The sequence below is a fragment of the Saccopteryx bilineata genome, chromosome 9, assembly GCF_036850765.1.
Source record: "Saccopteryx bilineata isolate mSacBil1 chromosome 9, mSacBil1_pri_phased_curated, whole genome shotgun sequence".
Taxonomy (NCBI): Eukaryota; Metazoa; Chordata; class Mammalia; order Chiroptera; family Emballonuridae; genus Saccopteryx; species Saccopteryx bilineata.
The window spans coordinates 70,440,723-70,468,417 of NC_089498.1; the positions used below are offsets into that span (position 1 = coordinate 70,440,723).

General features: G+C 43.6%; 1 protein-coding gene across 2 annotated transcripts; it reads right to left on the bottom strand.

Annotated features, from left to right (window-relative positions):
* Positions 1-1,153: 1,153 nt before the first annotated feature.
* Positions 1,154-27,596, bottom strand: PBLD (phenazine biosynthesis like protein domain containing). 2 transcript variants are annotated; one of them, XM_066243978.1, is made up of 9 exons: positions 27,457-27,596; positions 14,404-14,503; positions 13,962-14,060; positions 9,494-9,603; positions 9,381-9,410; positions 7,247-7,335; positions 6,815-6,993; positions 2,839-2,901; positions 1,154-1,420 (listed from the first exon to the last, which is right to left on the bottom strand). In XM_066243978.1, exons 1-9 carry the CDS (start codon positions 27,538-27,540, stop codon positions 1,308-1,310), a joined length of 867 nt encoding a protein of 288 aa, XP_066100075.1. In that variant the 5' UTR covers positions 27,541-27,596; the 3' UTR covers positions 1,154-1,307. The 2 variants fall into 2 exon arrangements, with proteins under 2 accessions (XP_066100075.1, XP_066100076.1); XM_066243979.1 differs by lacking the exon at positions 2,839-2,901.
* Positions 27,597-27,695: the final 99 nt, after the last annotated feature.

Below are 27,695 nucleotides of genomic sequence, written 5' to 3' on the forward strand. Positions count from 1 at the left end.
TAAATTCACTCTCACATGCCTTAGCAAAAATAAATAAAAATAGAAAACATGGTAGCATTAACGTGAAAAAAATTAGTACAGGAATTTCTAACTGGTCAGCTTGCAAATTTTTGAGATGGCCAAGAACTCCCCTCAATGGGATCATCTTAAAGAAACACTTGTCAAGCCTGACCAGGCAGTGGCGCAGTGGATAGAATGTTGACCTGGGACTCTGAGGACCCAGGTTTGAAACCCCAAGGTGGCCAGCTTGAGCATGAGCTCATCCAGCTTGTTGCCAGCTTAAGCGTGGGATTAGAGACATGATCTCATGGTTGCTGGCTTGAGCCCAAAGGTCACTGGCTTGAACCCAAGGTCACTGGCTTGAGAAGGGGTCACTGGCTCAGCTGGAGCCCCCCGGTCAAGCACATATGAGAAAGCAATCAATGAACAACTAAGGTGTCACAGCAACAACTTGATGTCTCTCATCTCCCTGTCTGTCTGTCCCTTTCTTTCTCTTGCTAAAAAAAAAAAATACTCTTTATGAGTTGAAATTGTCCCCATCCCAAAGTCAGTTATAGGTATTCAACATGATAGATTTAACTAAATTTAAAGTTATACTGAAACCCATTTTATTAAGGTAAGAGAATTCCTTTTTAAGTTATTACTCTAAGCTTTATATCAAGATAAAGATAATATGCTTTTTAGTATTTAATTTCACTACTATACTAACACATATATATTTTTAAGAGTTCTCAGTTTTTTAGTTATTTAGTTACATAACCTGATTTTCCAATAAAGGAAATAATTTTTAGACACATTTAATTTTTATTCAATCTTATTTCTCACACATGAGCCGTTTTCATTGTTGATCATTATGACCATCCTTGTCCATATAAATTCATATTCTCATAGACAGCATAATTTTCTTCCTTAGTATTATATTATGAAATATTTTACTATATTTTCACATAGTTATTGGGTCTTTTCAATAGCTGCAAAATAATGTATCACATTAAACTAAGTTTAAATGGTTTGATTTTATTCCTCATAAATTTGTTCCTCATTCTATGATTGGTAGTCACAATCAAAGGTAACATTTTTTCTTTGTTAGTTACTTACTTACATTTCACATACACTCACAGATAGTCAAACCTCCACAGTTACTTAGGACGCATTATTAAATCTTCATCAATATGTCTTTATTATTATTTTTTTATTTCTAACATGAGAATTAAGTAGACTGCTATTCAAGTTTGCTAAAGGCAGCCCCTTATGTTTCTCTTTATGAAAACAGCGTTCAGGATGGCAGCATCTCAGCACACCCATCTCTAGGCTGTCAGCGTGCCCTCTAAAACAATCGCAGCGCCTCCCCTGATGTCAACTCGTCCGTCGGAACGCAGTGAAATCTCCAGCTCTCCTCCTCGGCAGGAACACTGAAAGGCTGAAGAAAACAAAATGACGAATTAAGATTGTTTACACCCTTTTTAATTAACAGAACATAGACACCTCTTATTACAAGCTCTAGAATCCTCCGAGGTCAATGTAAAGAATAAATTTCTTCACCTGTCCATGTTACTGCCCAGCCAACCTGGTTGTTTGAGGACTGAGGGGTCACAGATGAATTCAATCCAAAAACACCCAGCTCCACGTCTTCCCTCCCTGAGCTACTTCCTCTCTCACCTCCTGTAATGTCCCAGACACACCCAACCATAGCTTCTGCCCTGCTCTCTCTAGGAGTAAGCAAGGACATATGAGAAGACAGACACACGAACTAGATGTCTAAGAAGACAAAGAGCGTGGTCTTGGCCCTCCTAAGAAGGCCCCATCTTTCCAGATCTGAGGAAGACAAAGGCAGTTCATTCACTTGCGGTTATCAAGCAGCCACATGTATCAGATGACACGGCCTTAACCTTCCTGGAGCTCAGTGCTTAGGGGAGTAACTAGTCTTACCTAAGAAAGATCAGCTACCCTCCTATCCCCAAATCATCCTCATACAAGCCTACCCTCCCACTAAGGAAGACCTTTAACCCTTTAGGGTCAGACTCCTATTTTGATTATTAGGGCTGTGTAGCCTCCACTGTCTGAAATTTATTTTCTCTGCCCCTGAGCAATATATTAATCACCAGGGGATTTGGTTCAAAAGCAATTTGTTTGATTCAGTCCCGTGACTAGCAAGAGGAGTAAGAAAGCTTACTGATCATTCAGTCAAAACTGTCACACCATAAGTAAATTATCTGGGCCAAAGTTACATAGCTAGTTAATTGGGCACTTATTGTACTAGAAGTGTGTCTGTGTGTTGGGTGGGACAAAGGTGGAAGAGATAGAATCACTCAGAGTCCGAAAGACCCGTGTAACAGACTTTAATGAAAGAAAACCTGCAGATGTTTGGGCTAGAGCAGGGGTCGGGAACCATTTTGGCTGAGAGAGCCATGAACGCCACATATTTTAAAATGTAATTCCGTGAGAGCCATACAACGACTATTTACGTTACGCATTATCCAATAAAAATTTGGTGTTGTCCCGGAGGACAGCTGTGATTGGCTCCAGCCACCCGCAACCATGAACATGAGTGGTAGGAAATGAATGGATTGTAATACATGAGAATGTTTTATATTTTTTAACGTTATTATTTTTTTTATTAAATATTTGTCTGCGAGCCAGATGAAAAAGAGCCATAGGTTCCCGACCCCTGGGTTAGAGGATATTTTGAGAGTTCAGGGTGAAGGAATTTAAAAGCCTTTCATTTTCACGTGGGTGATACATAACATTTTATTATATCTTCAAGTGGATAGTACTTAGGAGAAGGAATACTAGCTTAAGGTTAGGCAATTCTTTTTTATTGAAAAAGAGCTGTCTTACCGTGCATATCTTTCTTCCCCAGTTGCTGGGACCAGTAGCTGCTGAGAACAGTATGTGCAGACCCTCAAAGGAAATGAAAAGTTATGATACAATCACAAAGCAAACTAGGGTGACTTTGTGGTAAATTATAAGCAATTGCAATCAACTATCCAGTTTGACCAAACCTTGACTTCCTCATTATGTTGTCAGGGCTACAGCAGAGTGTGAAATTATGAATGGAGACAGAAAGGAGGACTTAGCATTTATGGATAAGCTCCTCCAAATGATGCACTTGCTATTTTACACTTTTTTTTTTTTTAAGTGAGAGAGAGAGAAAGAAGAGAGAGACAGGGGCACACAGGCTAGAAGGGAGAAATAAGAAGCATCAATTATTTTTTGTAGCATCTTAGTTGTTCATTGATTGCTTTCTCATATGTTCCCTTGACCGGAGGCTACAACAGAGCAAGTGACCCCTTGCTCAAGCCAGCTACCTTGAGCTTCAAGCCAGCAACCTTTGGGTTCAAGCCAGCGACCATGGGGTCATGTCTATGATCCCACACTCAAGCTGATGGGCCTGCACCCAAGCTGGCAACCTCGGGGTTTCAAACCTGAGTCCTCAGCATCCAGGCTGATGCTCTATCCACTGAACCACTGCCTGGTCAGGCATGTTTTACACCAGGGGTCCCCAAACTACAGCCCGCAGGCCACATGTGGCCCCTTGAGGCCATTTATCCGGCCCCCGCCATACTTCCGGAAGGGGCACCTCTTTCATTGGTGGTCAGTGAGAGGAGCATAGTTCCCATTGAAATAATGGTCAGTTTGTTGATTTAAATTTACTTGTTCTTTATTTTAAATATTGTATTTGTTTCCGTTTTGTTTTTTTTACTTTAAAATAAGATATGTGCAGTGTGCATAGGGATTTGTTCATAGTTTTTTTTTTATAGTCTGGCCCTCCAACGGTCTGAGGGACAGTGAACTGGCCCCCTATGTAAAAAGTTTGGGGACCCCTGGTTTACACTTTCTGAAGGCTGTATTAAACTGCAAGTTTTAATTCTTGTCCTGCCTACAGTTCAGTCCTTCATATAAATCTACATCTTTCAAGGAGAAATATCTGCTTATTACTAGGACGCACATGAAAGGAAAGGTGGGAACTCTGCCAAAATGTCAAGTTTTCCACCAAGCTCATATTCCCAGACTCTTGGTGGCAAAAGAACTTTCTCTCAGTGAGGTATTTTTTCACATGATTGTACCCTAGGTTTAGATCAGAGACTCGGTAGTAAAATGAAGAAACAAACTGTAAAGTAATAACTGTTAGAAAAACTTTAAGGGAGAAAAGATATGGGGTTGGAAAAGGCCTCTCCTTCAGGAAGACTTACTGAAGGTTATGGGAGGTCCACATAGTGTGACCAACTATCCCAGTTTGCCTGAGATTGGCCCGGGTTGAGCATTGAAGGTCCTATATGCTGAAAAATCCCTCAGTCTGAAGTAAACTGCGATGGATGGTCATAACTGTGCAAAGACTTTTCCACTCTAAAAAGTCATTATTCCAAGGGGAAAAAATTTGCACTCTGTGCCAATTAAAATCTTTATAAAGCAGCTGTGCATGGATAAATCCACTCAGAACTTTTCCATGGGGGAGGGGTTGAATCGGACTATGTGGAAGTCATTTGGGCATTTTCCTGAGTCTTTAAAAGCGCTTGCTTACTGAGCTTTGAATTTCACATGTTTTGTTCCTCAGACAGTAACTAATTCAAGGTTCTGAAACCATCTGAGCCCCTCATTCTGACCAGAACAGGAGCCTGGAAGTGTCTGCCCAGCCTCCCTCTTCCCCGGCCCCGCCCCGTCCACCAGCCTCCTCTATTAGGCCTTGCCCTCTTTCGCTGCTCAGCCCATTCTTCTCAAGAGGATGAAAGTAGGGTGGTTTCCATTCTTGCCCATCCTGAATCTCATACCTCTGCTTCTGGCTGGTAGAAGATCTTGAATACCCTGTTCCCAAACTCATCCTACTTTGGAGGTAGTTTGGGGAAAGGTGGAGGGGAGGAAAAGAAACATGATTGTGGCCTGACCTGTGGTGGCGCAGTGGATAAAGCATCAACCTGGAAACGCTGAGGTTGCCGGTTCAAAACCCTGAGTTTGCCTGGTCAAGGCACATATGGGAGTTGATGCTTTCTGCTCCTCCCCCCCTTCTCTCTCTCTGTCTCTCTCTCTCTCTCTCTCTCCCCTCTCTAAAATGAATAAATAAAATCTAAAAAAAAAAAAGAAAGAAAGAAACATTATTGTTATCCCTGTTTCCCACTTGAAGGCCAGGAATTTATCCTTCAAACAAAATCTAGATGTCAATAATCATGCAGGATGGTCACTGAAAAGGACAAAAGACATCAGTCCCTGAATTTTACAAATGGCAGATCTGGAAGTGTTTGCTCAGGTAGCCATTTTCATGGTTATTATTAAAACATCTAATAGTTATCAGGCACTTATCATGGGTCAGGCACTGTGATAAGTACTTAACTCGAATTGGGTTTACATAACCCTATATTTTATAGATGAGAGAACGGAAACTTTTAAAAGTTAAGCCATTTGGCCCTGGCCGGTTGGCTCAGCGGTAGAGCGTCGGCCTAGCGTGCGGAGGACCCGGGTTCGATTCCCGGCCAGGGCACACAGGAGAAGCGCCCATTTGCTTCTCCACCCCTCCGCCGCACTTTCCTCTCTGTCTCTCTCTTCCCCTCCCGCAGCTAAGGCTCCATTGGAGCAGAGATGGCCCGGGCGCTGGGGATGGCTCTGTGGCCTCTGCCTCAGGCGCTAGAGTGGCTCTGGTCGCAATATGGCGACGCCCAGGATGGGCAGAGCATCGCCCCCTGGTGGGCAGAGCGTGCCCCTGGTGGGCGTGCCGGGTGGATCCCGGTCGGGCGCATGCGGGAGTCTGTCTGACTGTCTCTCCCCGTTTCCAGCTTCAGAAAAATGAAAAAAAAAAAAAAAAAAAAAGTTAAGCCATTTGCCCAAGGTCAACAGCTAGGAAGCTAGGATGCAAACCCAGGCTGTCTAACACTATGATGTAACCCTGCTGTACTGCTTCTTTTTTTTCTTTTCTTTGTTTTAGCGAGAGAGACAGACAGATAAGAAGGAAGAGATAAGCATCAACTTGTAGTTGCAGCACCTTAGTTGCTCATTGATTTGCTTTCTCATACGTGCCTCGACTGGGGGCTCCAGCTGAGCCAGTGATCCCTTGCTCAAGCCAGAGACTTTGGCCTCAAGCCAGCGACCTTGGGCTTTAAGCCAGCAACCTTTGGGCTCAAACCAGAGATTATGGGGTCATGTCTATGATCCCACCCTCAAGCCTGCAACCCAGTGCTCAAGCTGGTGAGCCCATGCTCAAGCTGGTGACCTCAGGGCTTCGAACCTGGGTCCTCAGCATCCCAGTTGGATGCTCTATCCACAGAACCACCACCTGGTCAGGCATGTACTGCTTCTTTTTCTTTTTTTCAGGTGAGAGGAGGGGTGATTGTGAGGCAGACTCCTGCATGCAGCCTGACCACAGATCCACCCGGCAAACCCATCTAGGGTCTATGCTAGATTACCAAGCTATTTTTAGTGCCTGAGGCTCATGTGCTCTAACAGAGCTATCCTCAGTCCCCAGGCCACACTTGAACCAAATGAGCCACTGGCTACAGGAGGGGAAGAGGGAGAGAAGAGAGATAGGAAAGGGAGGGCGGGGAGAAGCAGATGGTCACTTCTCCTGTGTGCCCTGACCGGGAATCAAACCCAGAATGTCCATACGCCACACCCACACTCTATCCACTGGCCAGGGCTGTACCGCTTCTTTAATTCTTTGTTTCTCACATGAGATGTCAGTAAAGGGATGAGGGAAGGGAGATAGGGAAACAATGGTAGCTCAAAAATCCAAGCCACCCAAAAGGTCACATGAAGGGCACTTAAACTGCTATTTGTTACCCTCCCCCTCCCTTGTATAACCCTCCCCAGGACCCAAGTCAAAAAGTACCTGTTACAGGGTCTTCTGCCACACCAACCCATGGTGCAAAATATCTGGAGTAAAAGTCAAATGTTTGGTTCTGCCCATCAGGCTCTCCTTTGAGGGTGAGAATGAGTCCCCTCACCTTTCCTGTGTTCTCTACTTGCAGCAAATTCTGTGTGTTCACTTTCAGGTTCTCCAGAAACGACCTTGTTCATAAAGGGGATGGATTAGGACAAATCACCCACTATACCCACAGACCACCCACTACAGGGTGTGGCTTGCCCAAGAGATCAGGAGGATGGGAGGGAAGAGCAAGTGGAATATTTTCCTGAGAACGAAACCTTCTGGCTGCATCAAATCATGCTTTACTGAACACAGCACAACCAGACCAAGCCAGAGGTATAAATCTGGGTGCTTGGCCCCCTCCAAAGTGCTGATAAAGCCAAAAATCTTACTCACCTGTCATAAGTATCACTGAGTCGAACAAGGAGCTTTCGGGTGTCTGGAGAATAGCAGATGTCCTGGACCAGCGTGTCACCTATGGCAGTCTGTGAAGACAGACCAAAAACTTTTCAGGAATGTGCCCTGGGTCAAGTCCTTGATCCCTCATATAGAACCAAAGGTAGACATTATTCACAGGTGTTAATACATGCCTAAACACACAACTCTTTCAAATGGGTATTTTCCCCACAGATCAGAAGAAAGTCTTAGAGAGGCCAGAGTCAGGTGCGCACACACACACCATTTGACCCACTTCTGAGGAGCCTTGGAATCAGCATTTTGAATCACTACTGTCTTCTGTCTTTTGAGATGAGGGGAGCCCCATGCCCAGCTCTTAGAGTTGTTGTGGAGATTAAATAAAATAATATATGTGAAGTTCCTGCAGCAAAAACTAGAACATTTTACATGACAAGGACTTGGGTCTGGTAGTTTGATCAGACTTACAAACTAGAAGACTCATCTTAATACTGCTTTGCTTGGCAAGCACTCTTTTCCCTTAGTTTATATGCTATGCTACAGATCAATAACAGCAACATTTTCTAAAGATGTCTTGATTTACCCTTTATGTAAGACTGCACAACCTGACCAGGTAGTGGCGCAGTGGATAGAGCGTCGAACTGGGATGTAGAGAACCCAGGTTCAAGACGCCGAGGTCTCCAGCTTGAGTGCGGGCTCATCTGGTTTGAGCTAAGCTCACCAGCTTGAACCCAAGGTCCCTGGCTCAAGCAAGGGGTTACTTGGTCTACTGAAGGCCCACGGTCAAGGCACGTATGAGAAAGCAATTAATGAACAATTAAGGTGTTGCAATGTGCAATGAAAAACTAATGATTGATGCTTCTCATCTCTCTCTGTTCCTGTCTGTCTGTCCCTATCTCTCTCTCTCTCTCTCTGTCCCTGTAAAAAAAAAAAAAAAATCTCATAAGACTGCACACACTGTAAGCTCGTTCATTTCCAGTAACACTGTTCGGCTTGTTTGTTGGCCTGGGGTGCTAAAGGAGATAATAAGGGGACAAAAGACCCTACAAGCACTACCACTGGCTGCCAACAGGGCAGATGACAATGGTGATAATATAGTAGTTGTCTGGCAGCCATTAGGTGGTTTCAGGTTTTCTAACTCTATTTAGGGACTGAAATGCATCAGGTCCCAAGGCCAAGACTTCCTCGCCCCCCGCCTTGGGTGGTGCCTGGGCTGTCTGTCTCTGTGACCACAGCTAACCAGTGTCCCTCTCTCTAGAAATGAGAACACCAGTAGCTGGGTCCCATCTGCTCTCCGGGACCTTTCAGTCTCTCTGAAGGGTCATCTAGCCCTTCTCTTTGTGGATTCTTATGTGATTTGAAAGTTTAATTCTCAGCTGGGAACCTTATTGCCAGTTTCTAGGAACACAAAATGACAACACTCGATAAATGATAAATAACCCTTTGTCATTACCGTTTTACAAATGCTGACCCTGAGGCTCAGAAGGGTCAGGCAAAGTTCTTTCTACCGCAAGCAAGATAAAAAGAACCCTGAATAGTTTCCATTTTCCTGTTAACATGCTTAAAGCAGTTCTCCCCACTCTACCATGGAAGCTAATATTGACAATGAAGAGTAGGGAAGCCTAACCAGGTGTGTTGCAGTGGCTAGAGCGTCAGACTGGGACGCAGAGGACCCAGGTTCGAGACCCTGAGGTCTCCAGCTTGAGTGCGAGTTCATCTGGTTTAAGCAAAGCTCACCAGCTTGAGCCCAACCAAGATCACTGGTTTGAACAAGGGGTCACTTGGTCTGCTGTAGCCCCCCCCCCCGTCAAAGCACATATGAGAAAGCAATCAATGAACAACTAAGGTGCCTCAATGAAGAATTGATGCTTCTTATCTCTCTCCCTTCCTGTCTGTCCCTATCTGTCCCTCTCTCTGTCTCTCTCTGTCAATGTTATAAAAAAAAATCAAATCTCAAATACACTGTTCACTATTCATCCAAGCTTAGATTGGAACATTAATAATGGCAGCAGGCCTATCTTTTGGGATCAAATGGTACTGAATCTTTGTGTTTAAACAATAGCAACTGTTCAAATTACATGAGCTCAGGATTGAGCTCAGGATTCTTTTCACTAACCTTTATCAAGTCCTTTACTTCATGGAAGTCCTAGATGGGGAAAAAGACAGAACCATTGTAAAACAGGCAAGCTGTGTCACTTGTACACAATTTATTAATTAGAAAGAGCTGACCTGGGGGTGCGCTGGATAAAGAGGCAAGTCCAGGACAATACGGTCCTCTGCTTTTCTGGCCTTTAGTTCCCCACTCAGTGTGACAAAGGTCAGAGTGCTATTCACATTTTCTGGCAAAAAAAAAATCTTATTTGTTCAATCAGAAAACTGTTTGAAAAAGAATCAAGAAATAGGAAGATAAACTTCGTTCTGTGTTTTTGCGGGTCTGTTTCAGTCACCACTGTGTTGTCTCGGGTTCTCTGGCAGAGCTGTCCTTTCTTGCTGGGGTGCCCAGGTTTGGTTTGCTGGGGTCTGCCCTGGGGAAAACCCTCACTAGATTCTAACTGGAGAACCAAGAACATGACTGATTAAACTTGGCACCATACTGCAAGCCTTCAAATTCCAGATCCTTACTGCTTCCTGGCTGTACCCTTGAGCAAATCATTTAACTTCTTTAAATCTTAATGTCCTCATCAATAAAAGGGGGTAATAATTAAATCTATACTAAAAAAAATAGAGTAATAATTAAGCCTACCTCATAGGGATGCTATGTTTTCTTGTTTTCTTGTTGTTTTTTTTAATTCAGTGAGAGGAGGGGAAGCAGAGAGACAGACTCCCACCTGCACCCTGACCCAACCGGGATCCATCTGGCAAGCCAACTAGGGGGCAGTGCTCTATCCAGCTGGGACATTGCTCCATTGCTCAGCAACCGAGCTCTTCTTAGCACCTGAGGCAGAAGCCATGGAGCCATCCTTAGCACCCAAGGCCAACTCTCTCCAATCGAGCCTTGGTTTCAGGACAGGAAGAGAGAGAGAGAGAAACAAGAGGAGGAGGGATGGAGAAGCAGATGGGTGCTTCTCCTGTGTGTCTTGACCAGGAATTGAACCCAGGACATCCACATGCCAGGCTGACACTACCACTGAGCCAATCAGCCAGGGCCAGATGCTATGTTTTCTAATGTGATTTTAAAATACCAACCTACGGCCTTGGCTGGATAACTCAGTTGCTTAGAGCAGCGTCCTGAAGCACAGATGTTGTTTGATACCAGTCAGGGCACAGACAGGAACAGATCAGTGTTCCTCTCTCTCTCTCTTTCTCTCTCTCTCTCTCTTTCTTCTCTCGCTAAAATCAATAAAATAAGCATTAAAATTTTTTTTTAAATATCAACCTACAATAACTATAGAATTATAATCTCTACTAGTCTAAAATATCCCAAGGGGATGACAACTAGATCATATAAGTTATGAACAATAATCTGACTTGAACAAATCTTTACTAAACCAAGCTATACAAAAAATTTGGAATTAAAGATTGCACTCTCTCTTTCTGCCTCTCTTTCTCTCTCTCAAAAAAAAATTGGACTATATAAATGCTGATATGTTATCAGCCCTCCCTCTATGTTAACTCATACAACGTGAGTCACTTATCTGACTTCAATGTACACAACATTTTTAATGACAACAAAGATTTGTGACATAATTTTTTTGCTTCCCTAATATTTCTGTAAAACTTAACCATATCTCAAAGGTGAAGAAATTTGGTATTGCTTATTAACTTTCACTGAGAATAAAATTTATAGAAACCTCCCTCTCTCTCTCTCTCTAAAATTAATAAAAAAATAAATAATAAAAAAGCCTGCCCTGTGGTGGCACAGTGGATAAAGTGTCAACCTGGCATGCTGAGGTCACCAGTTCAAAACCCTGGGCTTTCCTGATCAAAGCACAAATGGGAGTTGATGCTTCATCCTCCTCCCCCCCCTTTCTTTCCTCTTTCTCTCTTCTCTCTAAAATTAATAAAAGTAAGTAAGTATATATATTCTGAAACCCAAAGTTTAATTTTCTCATTATAATTGATGTAAGACATTATTATCTACAAAGCACTTCTTCATACCTTATCTTCTCTAACCTTAAAACCAGTCTGGGAGAGGGGGGGCCTTACCAGGCAGGGTGCATTGGATAGAGTATCGGCCTGGGATGGTGAAGACCCAGGTTGGAAACCCCAAGGTCACCAGCTTGAGCGTAGGATCATAGACATGACCCCAAGGTCGCTGGCTTGAGCCCACGCTTGCTGGCTTGAGCAAGGGGTCACTGACTTGGCTGGAGCCCCCCAGTCAAGGCACATATGAGAAGCAATCAATGAACAACTAAGGTTCCATAAGGAAGAGTTGATGCTTCTCATCTATCTCCCTTCCTGACTGTCTATCTGTCTGTCTGTCTGTCTGTCTCTCTCTCTCTTGCTAAAAAAAAAGAAAAAAGAAAGAAAAAAACAGTCTGGGGGATCTGTGAGTTATCATTACAAGCCTCAGCCTCATACCAACCAATGTGAGATTTTCAAATCCAAGGTCAGTAAAACCTATTTTTCAAGACTTGAGTTCCTAAACACTATTTCATGATGTTTGCTTGCCTTCATTCTATGCTCCACTCCACTGAAACCAAAATTATCTTTTTTAAATGCATAATGGATTACATTCTAGAGGTGCCTTGGCTTAACTCTCAGTGTCCTCTCCTGCCAGTCCCGCTCTGGTCGTACAGACTGTGCCTCTGGGCTTTGCAGGCGCTGCTGCCTCAGCCAGGATTGCTCTGCCCTCCACTCTAGCTCTTTGCACAGACAGCCTCCTATTCCTGAGCCTGAAGGCGCCCTTCTCCAGTGGATGCTGTTGCTCTGAGTCTCACACCTCCACCTCAGGGCCAGCACGAGGTGAGGCAAGAAGGTGTGGAGACACATTTAAGGAGCCACCCCCGCTCAGGTGGAACCTGAGACCTGGGTGGTCTCACCCTTCACCCAGCCCTGGCCCAGCTGCTGACTGAGTTCTCAGCTAAGTACTGCTGGGGCACTTGCCTTTGGCTGAACAGAGCTACTTCAGAGCTACTTTAACCAAATTCTCACTGCTTTTCTGGGCGGGCATTGGTGACTGGTCAGGGGCGGGGTGGGGGTGGGGATTGAGGCCTGAACCTCTGCTTCTATTCAGACCTACACTGCTTGAAGGATCTTCACAGGGTCAGATTTCCTGTGGATTTGGCCTAGGCCTTACTTTGTTGTTACTACTTTACAGTTTAACTTCTCCCTCTGTTCATCCTTTTCTTTACTCCCCTACCAAAACTGATCCCAGGAACACTGCCCCCCAGTCCTGCCAGCATGCAGATGTCACAGAACCTGCGTCCTGTTGGAATGTGCCCTGTAACACCTTCCCTTACTATCCCCATCTGAAGTAATTCCCCAAAGAACCCCCTTTCTAACTTCCCACTTCTGACAGTTGACCTCTGTCATATTGTCCTTCTATTTCCTTGTTTAACTCTGTTTGTTGTCTATACTTATTCGTGGCTGCACCCTGCTCCAATTTTAGTCCATTTCCAAGCCTCTCTCCTCTGCCCCATTCCCACAAAGCCCTGGTCTTTATTGTATAAATGCAGCTTAGAGGAGAGCTGGTGGGATCAAGGTGCTGCATCCTGTCCTCACAAGGTAAATGTATGTAAGTTGGGCACATGAATCTTTAAAATTCAGAGTAAAGAAATTCTTGTTGTAAAATGAATTTCAATGTGGACGGGGATATCTTGGGGCAAAGTGTACCTTTTGTTCCCTGATATCATGTGTGACATCTGTTCTGCCTTGTGAGCTCCCCTCCACAGAGACTTCCTAGTTAAAATAAAATGGCATCTTGGCCCTGGCTGGTTGGCTCAGTGGTAGAGCGTCGGCCTGGTGTGCAGAGGTCCTGGGTTCGATTCCTGGCCAGGGCACACAGGAGAAGCGCCCATCTGCTTCTCCACCCCTCCCCCTCTCCTTCTTCTCTGTCTCTCTCTTCCGCTCCCGCAGCCGAGGCTCCGCAAAGATGGCCCGGGCGCTGGGGATGGCTCCTTGGCCTCTGCCTCAGGCGCTAGAGTGGCTCTAGTCGCAACAGAGTGACACCCGGGAGGGGCAGAGCATCGCCCCCTGGTGGGCAGAGCATCGCCCCTGGTGGGCGTGCCGGGTGGATCCCGGTCGGGCGCATGCGGGAGTCTGTCTGACTGTCTCTCCCCATTTCAAGCTTCAGAAAAATACAAAAAAATAAAAATAAAAATAAAAAAATAATAAAATGGCATTCTAGGGAACCATGCCCATCGCTCTCCAACATGCCTGGACATACTCAGAAAAGCCAAAGTTCTTTAAGGTTCCTGTTTTTGTTCCTGGGTAATATATTGCATAAAATAAACTCTGTAATGTCTTATACTGGTCACTTGGTTCGTTGGAAAGAGTACAGAAATTTAAAAATATATTTGCTTGGAAATGCTGAGGTCGCCGGTTCGAAACTCTGGGCTTGCTTGGTCAAGGCACATATGGGAGTTGATGCTTCCAGCTCCTCCCCCCTTCTCTCTCTCTCTCTCTCTCTGTCTCTCTCCCTCTCTCTCTCCTCTCTAAAAATGAATAAATAAAATAAAAATAAATAAATAAAAATATATTTGCTAAGTGATAGGTTCATTTTCTTAAAAACAAAACAAAAAAACACATTATGTACTTATTTTATGAAACAGCACCGCTGCAGAAGCCAGGGTAGCGTGGCCACAGAGGGGGACCTCACTCGCTGGGGTAAACCACCTTAATCCAAAGCAGGAACCTTCAGAGAAAGATAAACCAAAGAGAGACAAGAACATTCCCAAATTAGTGGCAAACTTTTCACATTCTTACCCTTTTCTAAATATCTAATTGCTGAAACTTGCGAAAGGAGGAGTGAACTGTAAGCATGCATCCTAGGACTCCCTGGTCCTAGATCTGGGGCGGAAACATTCAAATTGACCAGCCCCACTTCCCCAGATTAATTGAAAGTCAAATCCGAATCTCTCCCTCTCTCTCCTGTCTGCATGCAAAAAGCAAGTCGGCATGCCCTTTAAATATCACTCCCCCACCAGAAAAGCAGCTTCTGGTATCATTCAAGATGGTTTTGAAAAATGCTTGTTTACTTTGTGTAAAGTTGTCAGTTGGTTGCAGTTTTCGGATAAAAGCAGTTTCTGAGAGGTTCATTTCCCGTGCGATTTTTTGATGCATGTCTTCATCCAATTTCTAAATTAGAAACAAAAGGTTATTGAGACTCCAGAAACATAAATCAGCAACTGCCATTAGTTAATAACACAGTTTATTAATATTAAAACTCACATGCTTAAAAGGAAAAATTGCTAAGGAGTTTAGGCACTTTTATAAAGATTGTTTTTCAGAAATCCATGCTCGAGCACTGTATGAAGAGCCGTAGATGTACAAAGCTAAGACAGACTGAAAAGTCTATGGGCCTGGCCTCTCCTCTGAGATGATTGCTTAGTCTATCTGAGAGCATGTGCTCTCTTCTAAAAACAATCTCTGCAAATGGAAACTGCACAATCTCTCTTTCTGGTTGGGTAAAGAGATGTCTGGCACTCACTCTAGGCAGCCTGGACTACTCTGCCCCCATTTCTGCATGCCCCTTTCATGGGTCAGGCCTCTGGCCAGAGGTCGCTTCCTGCCGGATGCCTTCCTGACTGCTGTGTCCAAAGGCACTGTCTCCTCAGTGCTTAGACCCCCGGAAGTTCCTTCGTGTGCCCTTTTCTGCCTGTCCTCCCCGCCTCTGACTCGGCTGTAAGAGGGCACGGACTGTGCTATTTTGCTTTATCTTAGCTTAGCACTATGCCTTGTATTCACCCCCGGATGGTAAGGGCTCAATAAGCATTTGCTGAAAAAATAAATACATTATTCACTTAATCTTCTGGGTTTTTTGTTTTCTTTGCTTTTTAAGTGAGGGGAAGGGAGATAGTGAGACAGACTCCTGTATGTGCCCCAACCAGGATCTACCTGGCAACCCTCATCTGGGCTGTGGGAGGGGAAGAGAGAGAGAAGGGAGAGAGGGAGGGGAAGAGAAGCAGGTGGTGGCTTCTCTTGTGTGCCCTGACCAGGAATCGAAATCGGGATGTCCATACACTGGGCGTTCAACACTCTATCCACTGAACAACCGACCAGCTCCAATCTTCAGTTTTTAAACCCTCAGTATAGATATTTTATCCACTTACAGATGCAGAAATTAAACAGAAGTTGTAGAATATCCTAAGATCACGATATGCCTAATAAATGGTAGAATGATTAAGAACGTGGGCTTTGCAAATGGTAACAACCAGTGAATCTAGAGGAAATGTATATGAATATTTATTGTACCATTCTTGAAACTTTTTTTTAAATACCTAAAATTAATTTTTAAGAGTTAAAAAAAATTTTTGTAGGTTATCAATTTTTCAAAATAAAATGTTAAAACTAATATTGGCTTTGGAAACAGACAGCATTGGATTTGTGTCTGGATCAGCCCCTTGTAGCAGTGCAAGAGTAGGCAGGTTATTTACTCTCATAGAGCCTCAGTTTCCACACCTTTAAAATGAGAATAATAGTACATACGTCAAAGAATTATTGTGAAGATACACACATACATATATGTATTTGCACACATACATTCCTCTTCACTCAAGGGAAAAAGTGGGTCAGAAATATGTTTTCCTTTTGAGAATAAAAATAAATCTTTAGTCAACACAATACTTACTAGGTAGATTTTGAATTATAAAGACATTAATTTTTTGCCTGACTAGGTGATGGCACAGTGGATAGAGCATCTACCTCGGATGCTGAGGACCCAGGTTCAAAATCCAGAGAAAGCAATCAATGAACAACTAAAGTGCTACAACTATGAATTGATGCTTCTCATTTCTCTCCCTTCCTGTCTCTCTTTCTTGCACGCTAAAAAAATTTTAAAAAGACAAATGAATTTTTGCTTTGGCCAAACTTAATATTCTCGAGCTCCTGAACCCCAGAAAGAAGAATAAGAACTTTATACTAATAAATTCATAATTCACTAACCTGAGTTATGCAATTTAAGCACACTTTGTTTTTAGTTGTTTCAAATTCTTTTGAAACATTTTCCATATACTTATATAAGGCATAAAACAGTGGTTATTGTAAAAAAAAATCAGTCATGATTTTTAAACTATCAGCTGATGTAAAAATCCTAGCAAGGGACCTAACCACACGGTGGTACAGTGGATAGAGCATCAACCTGGGACACTGAGGACCCAGGTTCGAAACCCCAAGGTCGCTGGCTTGAGCAAGGGCTTATCTGGCTTGAGTGTGGGGTCAACGGCTTGAGCACGAGTGGGATCATACACATGACTCCATGGTCACTGGCTTGTGCCCAAAGGTCTCTGGCTTGAAGCCCAAGGTTGCTGGCTTAAGCAAGGTATCACTGGCTCGACTGGCACCCCCCAGTCAAGGCACATATGAGAAAGCAATCAATGAACAACTAAAGTGCTGAAACTGCGCCTTGATGTTTCTCATCTCTCTCCCTGTCTGTCTTTCCCTCTCCTCCTCCCTCTATCTTTCTCTCTCACAAAAAATACAACAAACAAACAAACAAAAAGCCCTAGCAAAGGATTTACTAAGCTTTTCTTAAAGGAGAACTATATTCAAAATCTGTAGACACTCTTCCCTGGCCAGTTGGCTCAGTGGCAGAGCATTGACCTGTTGTGTGGAAGTCCTAGGTTCCTTTCCCAGTCAGGGCACACAAGAGAAGTGACCATTTGCTCTCCCCCCCCCCATTTCCCCTCTTCTCTCTCTCTCTCTTCCTCTCATGCAACCATGGCTCAATTGATTCGAACATGTCAGCCCCAAGCACTGAAGATGGCTCCATTGAGCCTCCACCTAGGTGCTAAAAATAGTTCAGTTGCGAGCATGGCCCCAGATGAGCAGAGAATCAGCCCCAGACAGGGGTTTGCCAGGTGGATCCTGACCGGGAAGCATGTGGGAGTCTGTCTCTGTATCTCCCCTACTCTCACTTTAAAAAAGAATCTTATAGAAGCTCTGTACTTCTTTAGAAAGAGAAATCACTTAAGAAATTGATAATTTATTTTCTGAATACACAAACATAAAAAATTGGCTTTATTTCTTTATTGTATTTTTAAAATAATTTATTTATTTATTCATTTTAGAGAGGGGAGAGAGAGAAGGGGGAAGGAGCAGGAAACATCAACTCCCATATGTGCTTTGACCAGGCAAGCCCAGGATTTTGAACTGGCGACCTCAGTGTTCCAGATCAACACTTTATCCACTGCACCACCACAGGTCAGGCAAATTGGTTTTATTTTTTTACTTAATGTTTTTGTTTCAAAAAATTCAATCCAGTAATGCATATAAAATGCTCATCACAGTGCCCAACACACAGTAAGACATAAATGTTGGCCCGTGCTTTAACCTGCCGCCCTACACTGCCTCCCCATAACCATGACAAACTGTTGTTATCCCTTTAACACTCTGCAGACGGGAAAACCAATGTCTATCAGATCAAATGGACTCTCGCAATGTTCCTGAGAGAAAGCAGCAATTACTGAGTACTGTGATGGGCCAGCAGCATCAGCACCACTGCTGAGGGGATTTGTTAGAAATGCAGTTTCAGACCCCATCACAGGTCTTCTGAAGCAGAATCTCCATTTTAACCAGATCCCCAGATGATCTGTGTGCAGATTAACATTTGAGAAGCCCTGGTGTAAAAGACGGACACAGAAGGCCCTGGCCAGTTGGCTCAGCAGTAGAGCGTCAGCCCAGCATGCCCAAGTCCTGGGTTCAATTCCTAGTCAAAGCACACTGGAGAAGTGACCATCTGCTTCTCCACCCCTCCCCTCCTCCTCCTCTCTCTCTCTCTTCCCCTCCCACAGCCAAAGATCCATTGGAGCAAAGTTGGCCCCAGGTGCTGAAGATGGTTCCATGGCACACTTCAGGTGCTAAAATAGCTCAGTTCCTGAGCAACGGAGCAGTGTCCCCAGATGGACAGAGTATCACAAGGTAGAGGGCTTGCTAAATGGATCCTGGTGGGGCACACTCAGGACTCTGTCTCTCTGCCTCCCCAGCTCTCAATTAAAAAAAGGCTGCCTGACCAGGTGGTGGCACAGTGGATAGAGCGTAGGACCGGGATGTCGAGAACCCAGGTTCGAGACCCCAAGGTCGACAGCTTGAGCGCGGGCTCATCTGGTTTGAGCAAAGCTCACCAGCTTGGACCAAGATCACTGGCTCCAGCAAGGGGTTACTCAGTCTGCTGAAGGCCCATGGTCAAGGCACATATGAGAAAGCAATCAATGAACAACTAAGGTGTCACAACACGCAACGAAAAACTAATGATTGATGCTTCTCATCTCTCCGTTCCTGTCTGTCTGTCCCTGTCTATCCCTCACTCTGACTCTCTCTCTGTCTCTGAAAAAAAAAAAAAAAGGCGGACACAGAAAGGAACAGTGAGCAACAGCAGAGGATACATATGTATTTAAGACGCATAGTTGTGTACAGTATGTAATTGAGCAACATTGATTTTGACAATAAATACACTAGGCCTTTAAAGATGAGGTCTTGAAGTGGACTTAGAAAAAGGCAAATTTTGATGAGTTGGACAGGAAAACGTGGACAAAGAGGCTTGTATTAGGCATGATGACTCTGGGGCAAGTTACTTGATCTCACATCTGTTCTCCTGTTAAATCTTTGACCCTGTAAGATTCTGTGAGCTGAGGGAAAAAGGATTAGGATGCTAGGAATGAAGTGAAGTGAGCACCTGTGGACACCTGTTGGCCTGGGGAGGGAGAAGCCCCCTGGGTAGAGGAAGGTGGGTGGCGGTCAGGGCATCCCAGCAACAGGTCAACACTGTTAAAATTGAACTCAAGCACTTGCGATGGCCAGCAGAATGTTCTCTGTGGAAATTGGTCTACATGCCTGTGCATACAATACCTGAGAGAAACTGAGAGCCATTTAATCTCCTCCCGCTGAATCTGCGATCACAAGGCTCGATGTGAGTGAAGGGTGACAGAAAAGCCTGTGCTGGTCTGCCTGGGCCTGCCTCTGTGGCTGCAGGAGTGTGCAGTGCCCGCCACTCCTTCCTCCCCCATCTGGCCAGACTCTCCCTGTCCTTGTCCTGCCTTTCTTTTTTTTTTTTTTTTTTTTTAATTTTTTTACAGAGACAGAGTCAGAGAGAGCAATAGATAGGGACAGACAGACGAGAAGGGAGAGAGATGAGAAGCATCAATTCTTCGTTGCGGCTCCTTAGTTGTTCATTGGTTGCTTTCTCATATGTGCCTTGACTGAGGGGGCTACAGCAGAGCGAGTGACCCCTTGCTCAAGTCAGTGACCTTTGGCTTCAAGCCAGTGACCTTTGGGCTCAAGCTAGGGACCATGGGGTCACATCTATGATCCCACGCTCAAGCCAACAACCCCACGCCAAAGATAGTGAGCCCATGCTCAAGCCAGATGGGCCTGAGCTCAAGCCAGCAACCTCGGGGTTTCGAACCTGGGTCCTCCGCATTCCAGTCGAACACTCTATCCATTGCACCACCACCTGGTCAGGCTGGTCCTTCCTTTCTTTTATCTGTTGCTTCCCTCAACCTTTACAAGAGTCACTGAATGCATTAAAGCATCCCACATTGTAGCCAAGGTCATCATCTACTGGTAATAAATTACCTTGCAAATAGGCTGTTTTGCACATCAGCTAGAACATATACTTTACTGACCATCAACTCTTTAATTCTCCCTATGTTGGCCTATTACACCAATTGCAAATGGAATTTCTGTAACCAGTTTCTGTCCCAGGATACTGAAAATGCACCCGCTATTTGCCCGAGGGACCAGACATAATGCAGAAAGTCTGATAGTAGCAGCCCTCAGTCTGCACCATAAGCAGCTGAATTTCTACATTGGATCCATGGGTCAAGATAACAGTGAATCATGAGAAGGCTATTATTGGTTCAAATTTGAGAACTTTCAAAACAAAAGAAGGAGGCTGCATTCATTTAAAATACTGAGTTTCGGTTTCAATAATTTTTCCATTTTACACTACAAGCTTATTTTCAAATGTAGCACATAACAGTTACAAACCAACAGCTTCTAATTCTCTTGCTTTAATTTTCATTTCTCTTTGGCAAGGTCACAAGTCAAATTTCCAACAGCAAAAACAAAACCATAATTATTTATTTGTTTGTTCGTTTATTAGTTCTAATGTACATATCGCATCAGACACAGTTTCTATCACCATAAGGCTCATAAAAAAAAAAAATCAATGCTCAGAAAATGAGTAAAGTTTTAAAATACTCCCATCTTGTGGCAGTTTAGAAATACTACAGCCCAAACACAATAATCTTGCTCTCAGTCTGTTAAGCAGTCCCTCTGCTGCAGATAGATTCCAGCAAAGGAAAAGCGGTTGGATGTAGAAAGTCCTCAATTATCCAGTAAGAAATAAGAGATTCCTTCTGAGGTCATTGGGTTTCTTCCTGTGAGGTTCTGTCCGCGCTATGCAGTACTCAAACTGTGAGCCATCTTCAGTTCTGAATGGTTCTTATGGGCCAGCCGGTCTCTCCAGCTCCACCACAGCACCCAGAGCTTACTCATTTTCCCTCCCCCACCCACCCCGCCCCACCCATGAGGACATAAGACCAGTAACTGTGGGTTAACTATAGTAGAACTCTTCAGACAGTTTGCCATAATTTAATTGATTACATCTTTACTTACACTCAACAGATATTTATTTAGAGCCTCCCTGTGCTAGGCCAGGTGTGTTGGAACAAGTCAGAATAGATCTAAGGTCGTATACAATGTGCAGTCTAGTGAGGAATTACAGATAGTGAGTGAATTACAAGAGTGATGCTTGTTACCCACTGGGAAAAAAAGGGGTGCTTGTGGGAGCACACAAAAGAGGGGGACTTGTAGTCTAATAATGAGTACAGTGGTTAAAAGCACAAACTCCACAGCCAGGCAGACCTGGGGTGGGATCCTCAAGTCAGCCACTTAGGAGTGTGTGATCTCTGGCAAAGTGCTTGGCCTTCCTCTCCCTGATTCCCTATCTGTAAAATGGGGATAATAATAAGACCTACTCATAGGGTTGTTGCAAGTACGGAATGAGATAATATATGAAAAGCAATTAGCACAGTATTGGGCTGAATTTGTCTGAAGTCACTGCTCCCAAAGTTGAGGATTATATTTTAGAAGCCAGTTAGGATACTTGGGAAGTAGAAATTCCTACATTAACAGCTCCTCTTCCTTTGCACTGGGCCCTTTCTGCAAACGCTGGGCAAAGGGAAACCCTTCAGTGTCCTAGAAGAATCTTCTCTGTACCCTCAATCCCTTTTTCTGTGCATAAAAATAAGATTTGAGGTTGAGACCCCGGGAGCCTCTGACTGAGTGAGGTCACAACCCATGAGCCACCAAGGCCATCAAGTTAGGAGATGGCCAGTGCACCACAGGCTTTGCAACATGAGTTGAAGCATGAGCTGAGCATAGTATTGCTATACACCTCTTTTCTTTCCTTAAATACAAAACCTACTAAGCTATAAAGTGGTTTGGGGTATACTCTAAATTTAAAATTAGAAAGCAAATAGTTCAGAAACTAACACTAAGCATTCCTCTTTAAAAGTGTGAAGCCAGCCTGACCAGGTGGTGGCGCAGTGGATAGAGCATTGGACTGGGATGTGGAAGGACCCAGGTTCGAGACCCTGAGGTTGCCAGCTTGAGTGCGGGCTCATCTGGCTTGAGGAAAAAAAAAAAAAAAAAAAAAGCTCATCAGCTTGGACCCAAGGTTGCTGGCTCGAGCAAGGGGTTACTCAGTCTGCTGAAGGCCCACAATCAAGGCATATATGAGAAAGCAATCAATGAACAACTAAGGTGTTGCAATGAAAAACTGATGATTGATGCTTCTTATCTCTCTCCCTTCCTGTCTGTCTGTCCCTATCTATCTCTCTCTCTCTCTGTCCCTGTAAAAGAAAAAAAAAAAAAAGCCAGCCTGACCAGGGAGTGGCGCAGTGGATAGAGTGTCAGACTGGGATGCAGAGGACCCAGGTTTGAGACCCCGAGGTCGCCAGCTTAAACGCAGGCTCATCTGGTTTGAGCAAAGCTCACCAGCTTGGACCCTAGGTCGCTGGCTCCAGCAAGGGGTTACTCAGTCTGCTGAAGGCCCACGGTCAAGGCACATATGAGAAAGCAATCAATGAACAACTAAAAACTCGCAACGAAAAACTGATGATTGATGCTTCTCATCTCTCTCCGTCCCTGTCTGTCTGTCTCTGTCTATCCCTCTCTCTGACTCTCTCTCTGTGTCCCTGTAAAAAAAAAAAAAAAAGAAAGAAAGAGCCCTGGCCAGTTGGCTCAGTGGTAGAGCGTCGGCCTGGCGTGCAGAAGTCCCGGGTTTGATTCCCGGCCAGGGCACACAGGAGAAGCGCCCATCTGCTTCTCCACTCCTCCCCCTCTCCTTCCTCTCTGTCTCTCTCTTCCCCTCCCGTAGCAAGGCTCCATTGGAGCAAAGATGGCCCCGGCGCTGGGGATGGCTCTGTGACCTCTGCCTCAGGCGCTAGAGTGGCTCTGGGTCGCAACAGAGCGATGCCCCGGAGGGGCAGAGCATTGCCCCCTGGTGGGCGTGCCGGGTGGATCCCGGTTGGGCGCATGCGGGAGTCTGTCTGACTGTCTCTCCCCGTTTCCAGCTTCAGAAAAATACAAAAAAAAAAAAGAAAGAAAGAAAAAGTGTGAAGCCAGTCCTTACTGTCACTGGAAATGATTATTGGTGTTTAAAAGAATAATTATTTTAAACAGCTAGTAGATGCTAGCTGAATTAGAATAAGTGTATATACTGGGCACATAACATAGTATTTTTAAGGATAATTTTAACAGAAAAACTCAGGAATAAACCTCTTTTAGGAAAGGTATCCTCTGATGCAACGGATCTCAACCGGGGGCAATTTTGATCACCATGACTGAGGGAGAAGTGGGGGATACTGTCATCTAGAGAGTAGTGGCCAAGGATACTGGTAAATATCTTACAGGGCACATGACGCCTCCTGCAACAAAGAACTAACCAGTCTAAAATGTCAGCAGTGCTGCAGTTAAGTAACCTTGTACTAAAAAGGGAAGAAACCACGTTCTACGCACACACACCAGCACCAACAACAACAAAAAACAAAAAACAACAAAACAAAAATTTTGAGGCTTTGTTAAAATATGAAGAAGAATATAGGCCTAACCTGTGGTGGCGCAGTGGATGAAGCACTGACCTGGATTGCCAAGGTCGCCAGTTTGAAACCCTGGGTTGGCCCGGTCAAGGCACATACGAGAAGCAACTAGTATGAGTTACTGCTTCCTGCACTTCCCCGCCCACACACATACACTTCTCTCTCTCTCCTCTCTCTCTAAAGTCAATCAGTAAAATCTTTAAAAACAAAGAAGAAGAAGAAATATGGACTCCCTACCCCTGTCATTATTTTCACTAAATATTAAGGCTGGTTTACAGAAAAATAAAATATCACCTCTCAGCACTATCACAGCCCTGTGACCTATTTCAATAGCTGGCCATGAGTCCCTGTAGTTTCTTACTCAGCTGTCATAATGTTTCCATATCATTTTTTATATTGTTTCCATACATTTTCCATGTGTCTACATGGTCTTTTATTATTATTATTATTATTATTATTATTGTTATTATTGATTTTACAGAAAGAGCAAGGGAGAGAGAGAGACAGGAACACTGATCTGTTCCTGTATGTGAGCAGGGATTGAACCGACAGGCTTTTCCTATCAAGAGGATGCTCTAACCAACTGAGTTATCAGGCCAGGGCTCTACATGGTCTTCATTGCTGAACCATTTCGCATTTAGAGACACCATCGATCCTTTTGTCTTCTTTTTTTTAAAGATGTTTTTTATTTGTTCATTTTTTAGAGAGGAGAGAGAGAGAGAGAATTGCGGTAGGAACAGGAAGCATCAATTCCTATATGCAGAGGCGGATTTAACCGCGGGCACACTAAGTGTGTGCCCTGGGCCCCAACTTCTGAAGGGCCCTGCAAAACCCCAACTTTACACTTTTTTCTAATGACACCAAGTTTGATTTCATATGTGCAATTTTAACATTAATAGTACATAATATGTTTTATTTATTTAAAAATATGGTTAACATATATTTTTATTTTCCCTGTCTCTTTCTTTTTTTTAAGGGGCTCAATATTTTCTTTTGCACCCAGGGCCTCAACCGACCTTAATCCGCCCATATGAGCCTTGACCAGGTAAGCCCAGGGTTTCGAACTGGCAACCTCAGTGTTCCAGGTCGACACTTTTAACCACTGTACCACCATAGGTCAGGCAAGACACCATCAATTTTTTAAGATTTTAAATATTTTACTCAAATATATGTTCCATTTATCCCTCAATCTGTCTTTGTTTTCACCTAATGTGCAGTGTTAAAAGCACCTGTGTGGGAAGGTTAAAGATGGACTTGTCTTTAAAGAAAAACAAAACTTTAGAATATTATAAAAAGCTCTTGGAACTCTGCTACTCAGAATTTGTTTCTTTCCTTCCAGCAGTCTTTTATCAAAAAGCAACGACCTAGTCTTTAGTCTGCCCTCCAAGTTTTTCTGTGATTAGTCTCATCTTGGTCAAATTTTAAATAATGTTAAACAAAACAAAAAGGATATTCCTTTAAAGTTCTGCACTTAAAATCTGAAGTATTTTCTCCTCCATAAAATTCGGCATTGTTCTCCGAGTCCCCTTTGTACCTGGCACTTTTGAACACCTCAGGGGCAAACTAACTAATCTTTGTACCTTTATCCTTAGCCCAGAGCCTGGCTTATGGTGAATGTCGATAAATATTTGTAGAACATGTTAATACAGACTAGACACCTGAACTGTGATCAACATTATAAGGGTTAGCACTTATTTGTCTTTAATATTTTCTTGAGTTTATTTGTGTTCTCTCTAGGTGTTTCAGATGTTCACTGTCTCCAGCCACAGGTAAGAGAATCCAAGGGTAGAAAACAGCTTATATTTCCTTTATAATTTTTATTAATTATGAATTGGGGAAAGTGCTAAGTTAGCCTTCAGGAGGACAGGATTCTCATGTCCACAGAAAAGAAAACTAGCAAACTAATCTTTAGGTATCTATTCAGTTGTCCCTGACAGGTCATCAAATCAGCTGATCTCACAGGTCCAAGGCCCAGAAGAAGCAAATTGGGAGACTCTTTAAAGAATGTTACAGAGTCATGGACTTCCTCATCTTTTTTCTTTCTTCCATTTATACTGAAGCATATTGCTTTGAATTATGTTAAGTTCTTTGCTTAAAATTTTATTTCCTAGTTTTCCAATATATAAATAACATGTATTTTGTATCTTTCTGAAGCTAGAAACGGGGAGAGACAGTCAGACTCCCGCATGCGCCCGACCGGGATCCACCGGGCACGCCCACCAGGGGGCAATGCTCTGCCCCCTCCGGAGCATCGCTCTGCCACGACCAGAGCCACTCCAGCGCCTGGGGCAGAGACCAAGGAGCCATCCCCAGCGCCCGGGCCATCTTTGCTCCAATGGAGCCTCGCTCCAGGAGGGGAAGAGAGAGACAGAGAGGAAGGAGAGGGGGAGGGGTGGAGAAGCAGATGGGCGCCCCTCCTGTGTGCCCTGGCCGGGAATCGAACCCGGGACTTCTGCACGCCGACGCTCTACCACTGAGCCAACCGGCCAGGGCCTGTAAAATATATTTTAATGGAGAGGTATAGAGAGAGATAGAGATAGGTAAGTAGGTGTAGGTAGGTAGATAAGTAAAGAGAGAAAGAGATCCTTAAGTCTGTTGACTGGAGATAAAAGGAATAAATTGAGGACTAATGTTAATCCTCATCATCCGGTGAAAATTAAGAATATATCCCTGGTTGATCCTGCCAGTAAAAGCAAAACAACAACAACAAAAGAAAATTGAGTATATAAATCACTCAAAACTATTTACAAAACTCTTCAAGGATGTTACATATGGAGACATGGGCAAATATATTATAAGACTCTTGACAAGCAGCTTTAGTCAATTTCATAATTCCTTGAGGTGAAGTTGTATTTGCCAATATTGTCTCTAAACAAAGTTCACAATTTAGAATCTGGTTGTTAATTATTTCTTGGCTAATCCTTGCAAATTCTTGCGTTACTTGATAACACCTATTAATTTTATTACTTTCTTTCTGCATTTTGTGGTGGTTGGAAAAATGCCAGCTGCAAGGTTGCAGAATGGCTGCATCATTAAAGTGAGCTGAGGACTTTTGAACTCTTCATCACCATTTTGCTGCTCCATCTGAGAGAGAAATACTCACCTATCTCAGGAAAACCTCCGCCATTCTCTATCTTGATTGCACGCTAGCATCCCAGAGGGAGAGTAACGAACAGTGCTGCCCGGACGCCGCCCCCAGAGAGTCTGCTGTCCTTGGCTTGGGATGTGGCCTGGGCGCAGAAGTCTTAAAGCTCCTTCGGTGATTCTAATGTGCAGGTCAGGCTGAGATTCACTGCACACAAGTGCCCCAACACACACCTTACCCAACTTATCTAAGATCATGAATTTTGTACTGTGTTTCAAAGGTAATTTTTACATATACCCTTGCACTAACTGCTCTGAGTGGAAGGGAACCTTGGCTTGTTTCCTAATACCCAGGGGCCAACACAAAGCACTTAAGGTCAAGGAATATGTAACTATTTGGTTAGTACTTATCATAATCAAAAAGTCATTTTTTAAAATGAGATTTTCAGTAAAGTAAGTTCTCCCTATTTTAGAGCTTGATTCTGTCTATCTTTCTACTTAATTCTTTGCAAAATGTCTCATTTTCTTCATCCTGAAAAGAATTTCTAATTGTATGAATTATAGGTGAGATTAAAAATACCCAGTTTGAATCTTTCATGCTAAATGTCCTATCAGCCATGTCCAGTCAGATAATACTCATCTAATTGTATTCTCCTCCACATTTGGTGAAAAACCTGATGACCAAAGGGAGCTCAAGTCCTTTCTCTACATGAATCTTCATTTCTCTAGACTTAAGCATGTAAGTGTAAATTCTCACCAAAATCAACTTGCAGGCACAAACATTACTGATATCACTTGACAAAAAACAAAAAAACACTGTTAGGTCTGTTTTGGTTTTTTTAAAGAAATATTTGGTTCTACAGGAACCTAGAATTCCGGGCACTGCATTTCGAAAACAATACTTACATTTTCTAGGAGACAAACAGCAGCAGGATTCCCACGAAATGCTTTTGCTGTGAACGCATCTGCTATGAAAATAGGAAGCTTCATTTCCCTTGCAAGCTGTTCCTGCAGGTTCTCAAACTTGTTGGTAACCTGCTTTACTTCTTGTGGTTGAAAAAAATAATCAGAAAGTTAATATTTTACTTGGTATACAGAGCAACTAACAGTTCTCAGATACAAAGTCAAGCAATTAGTCTAACACA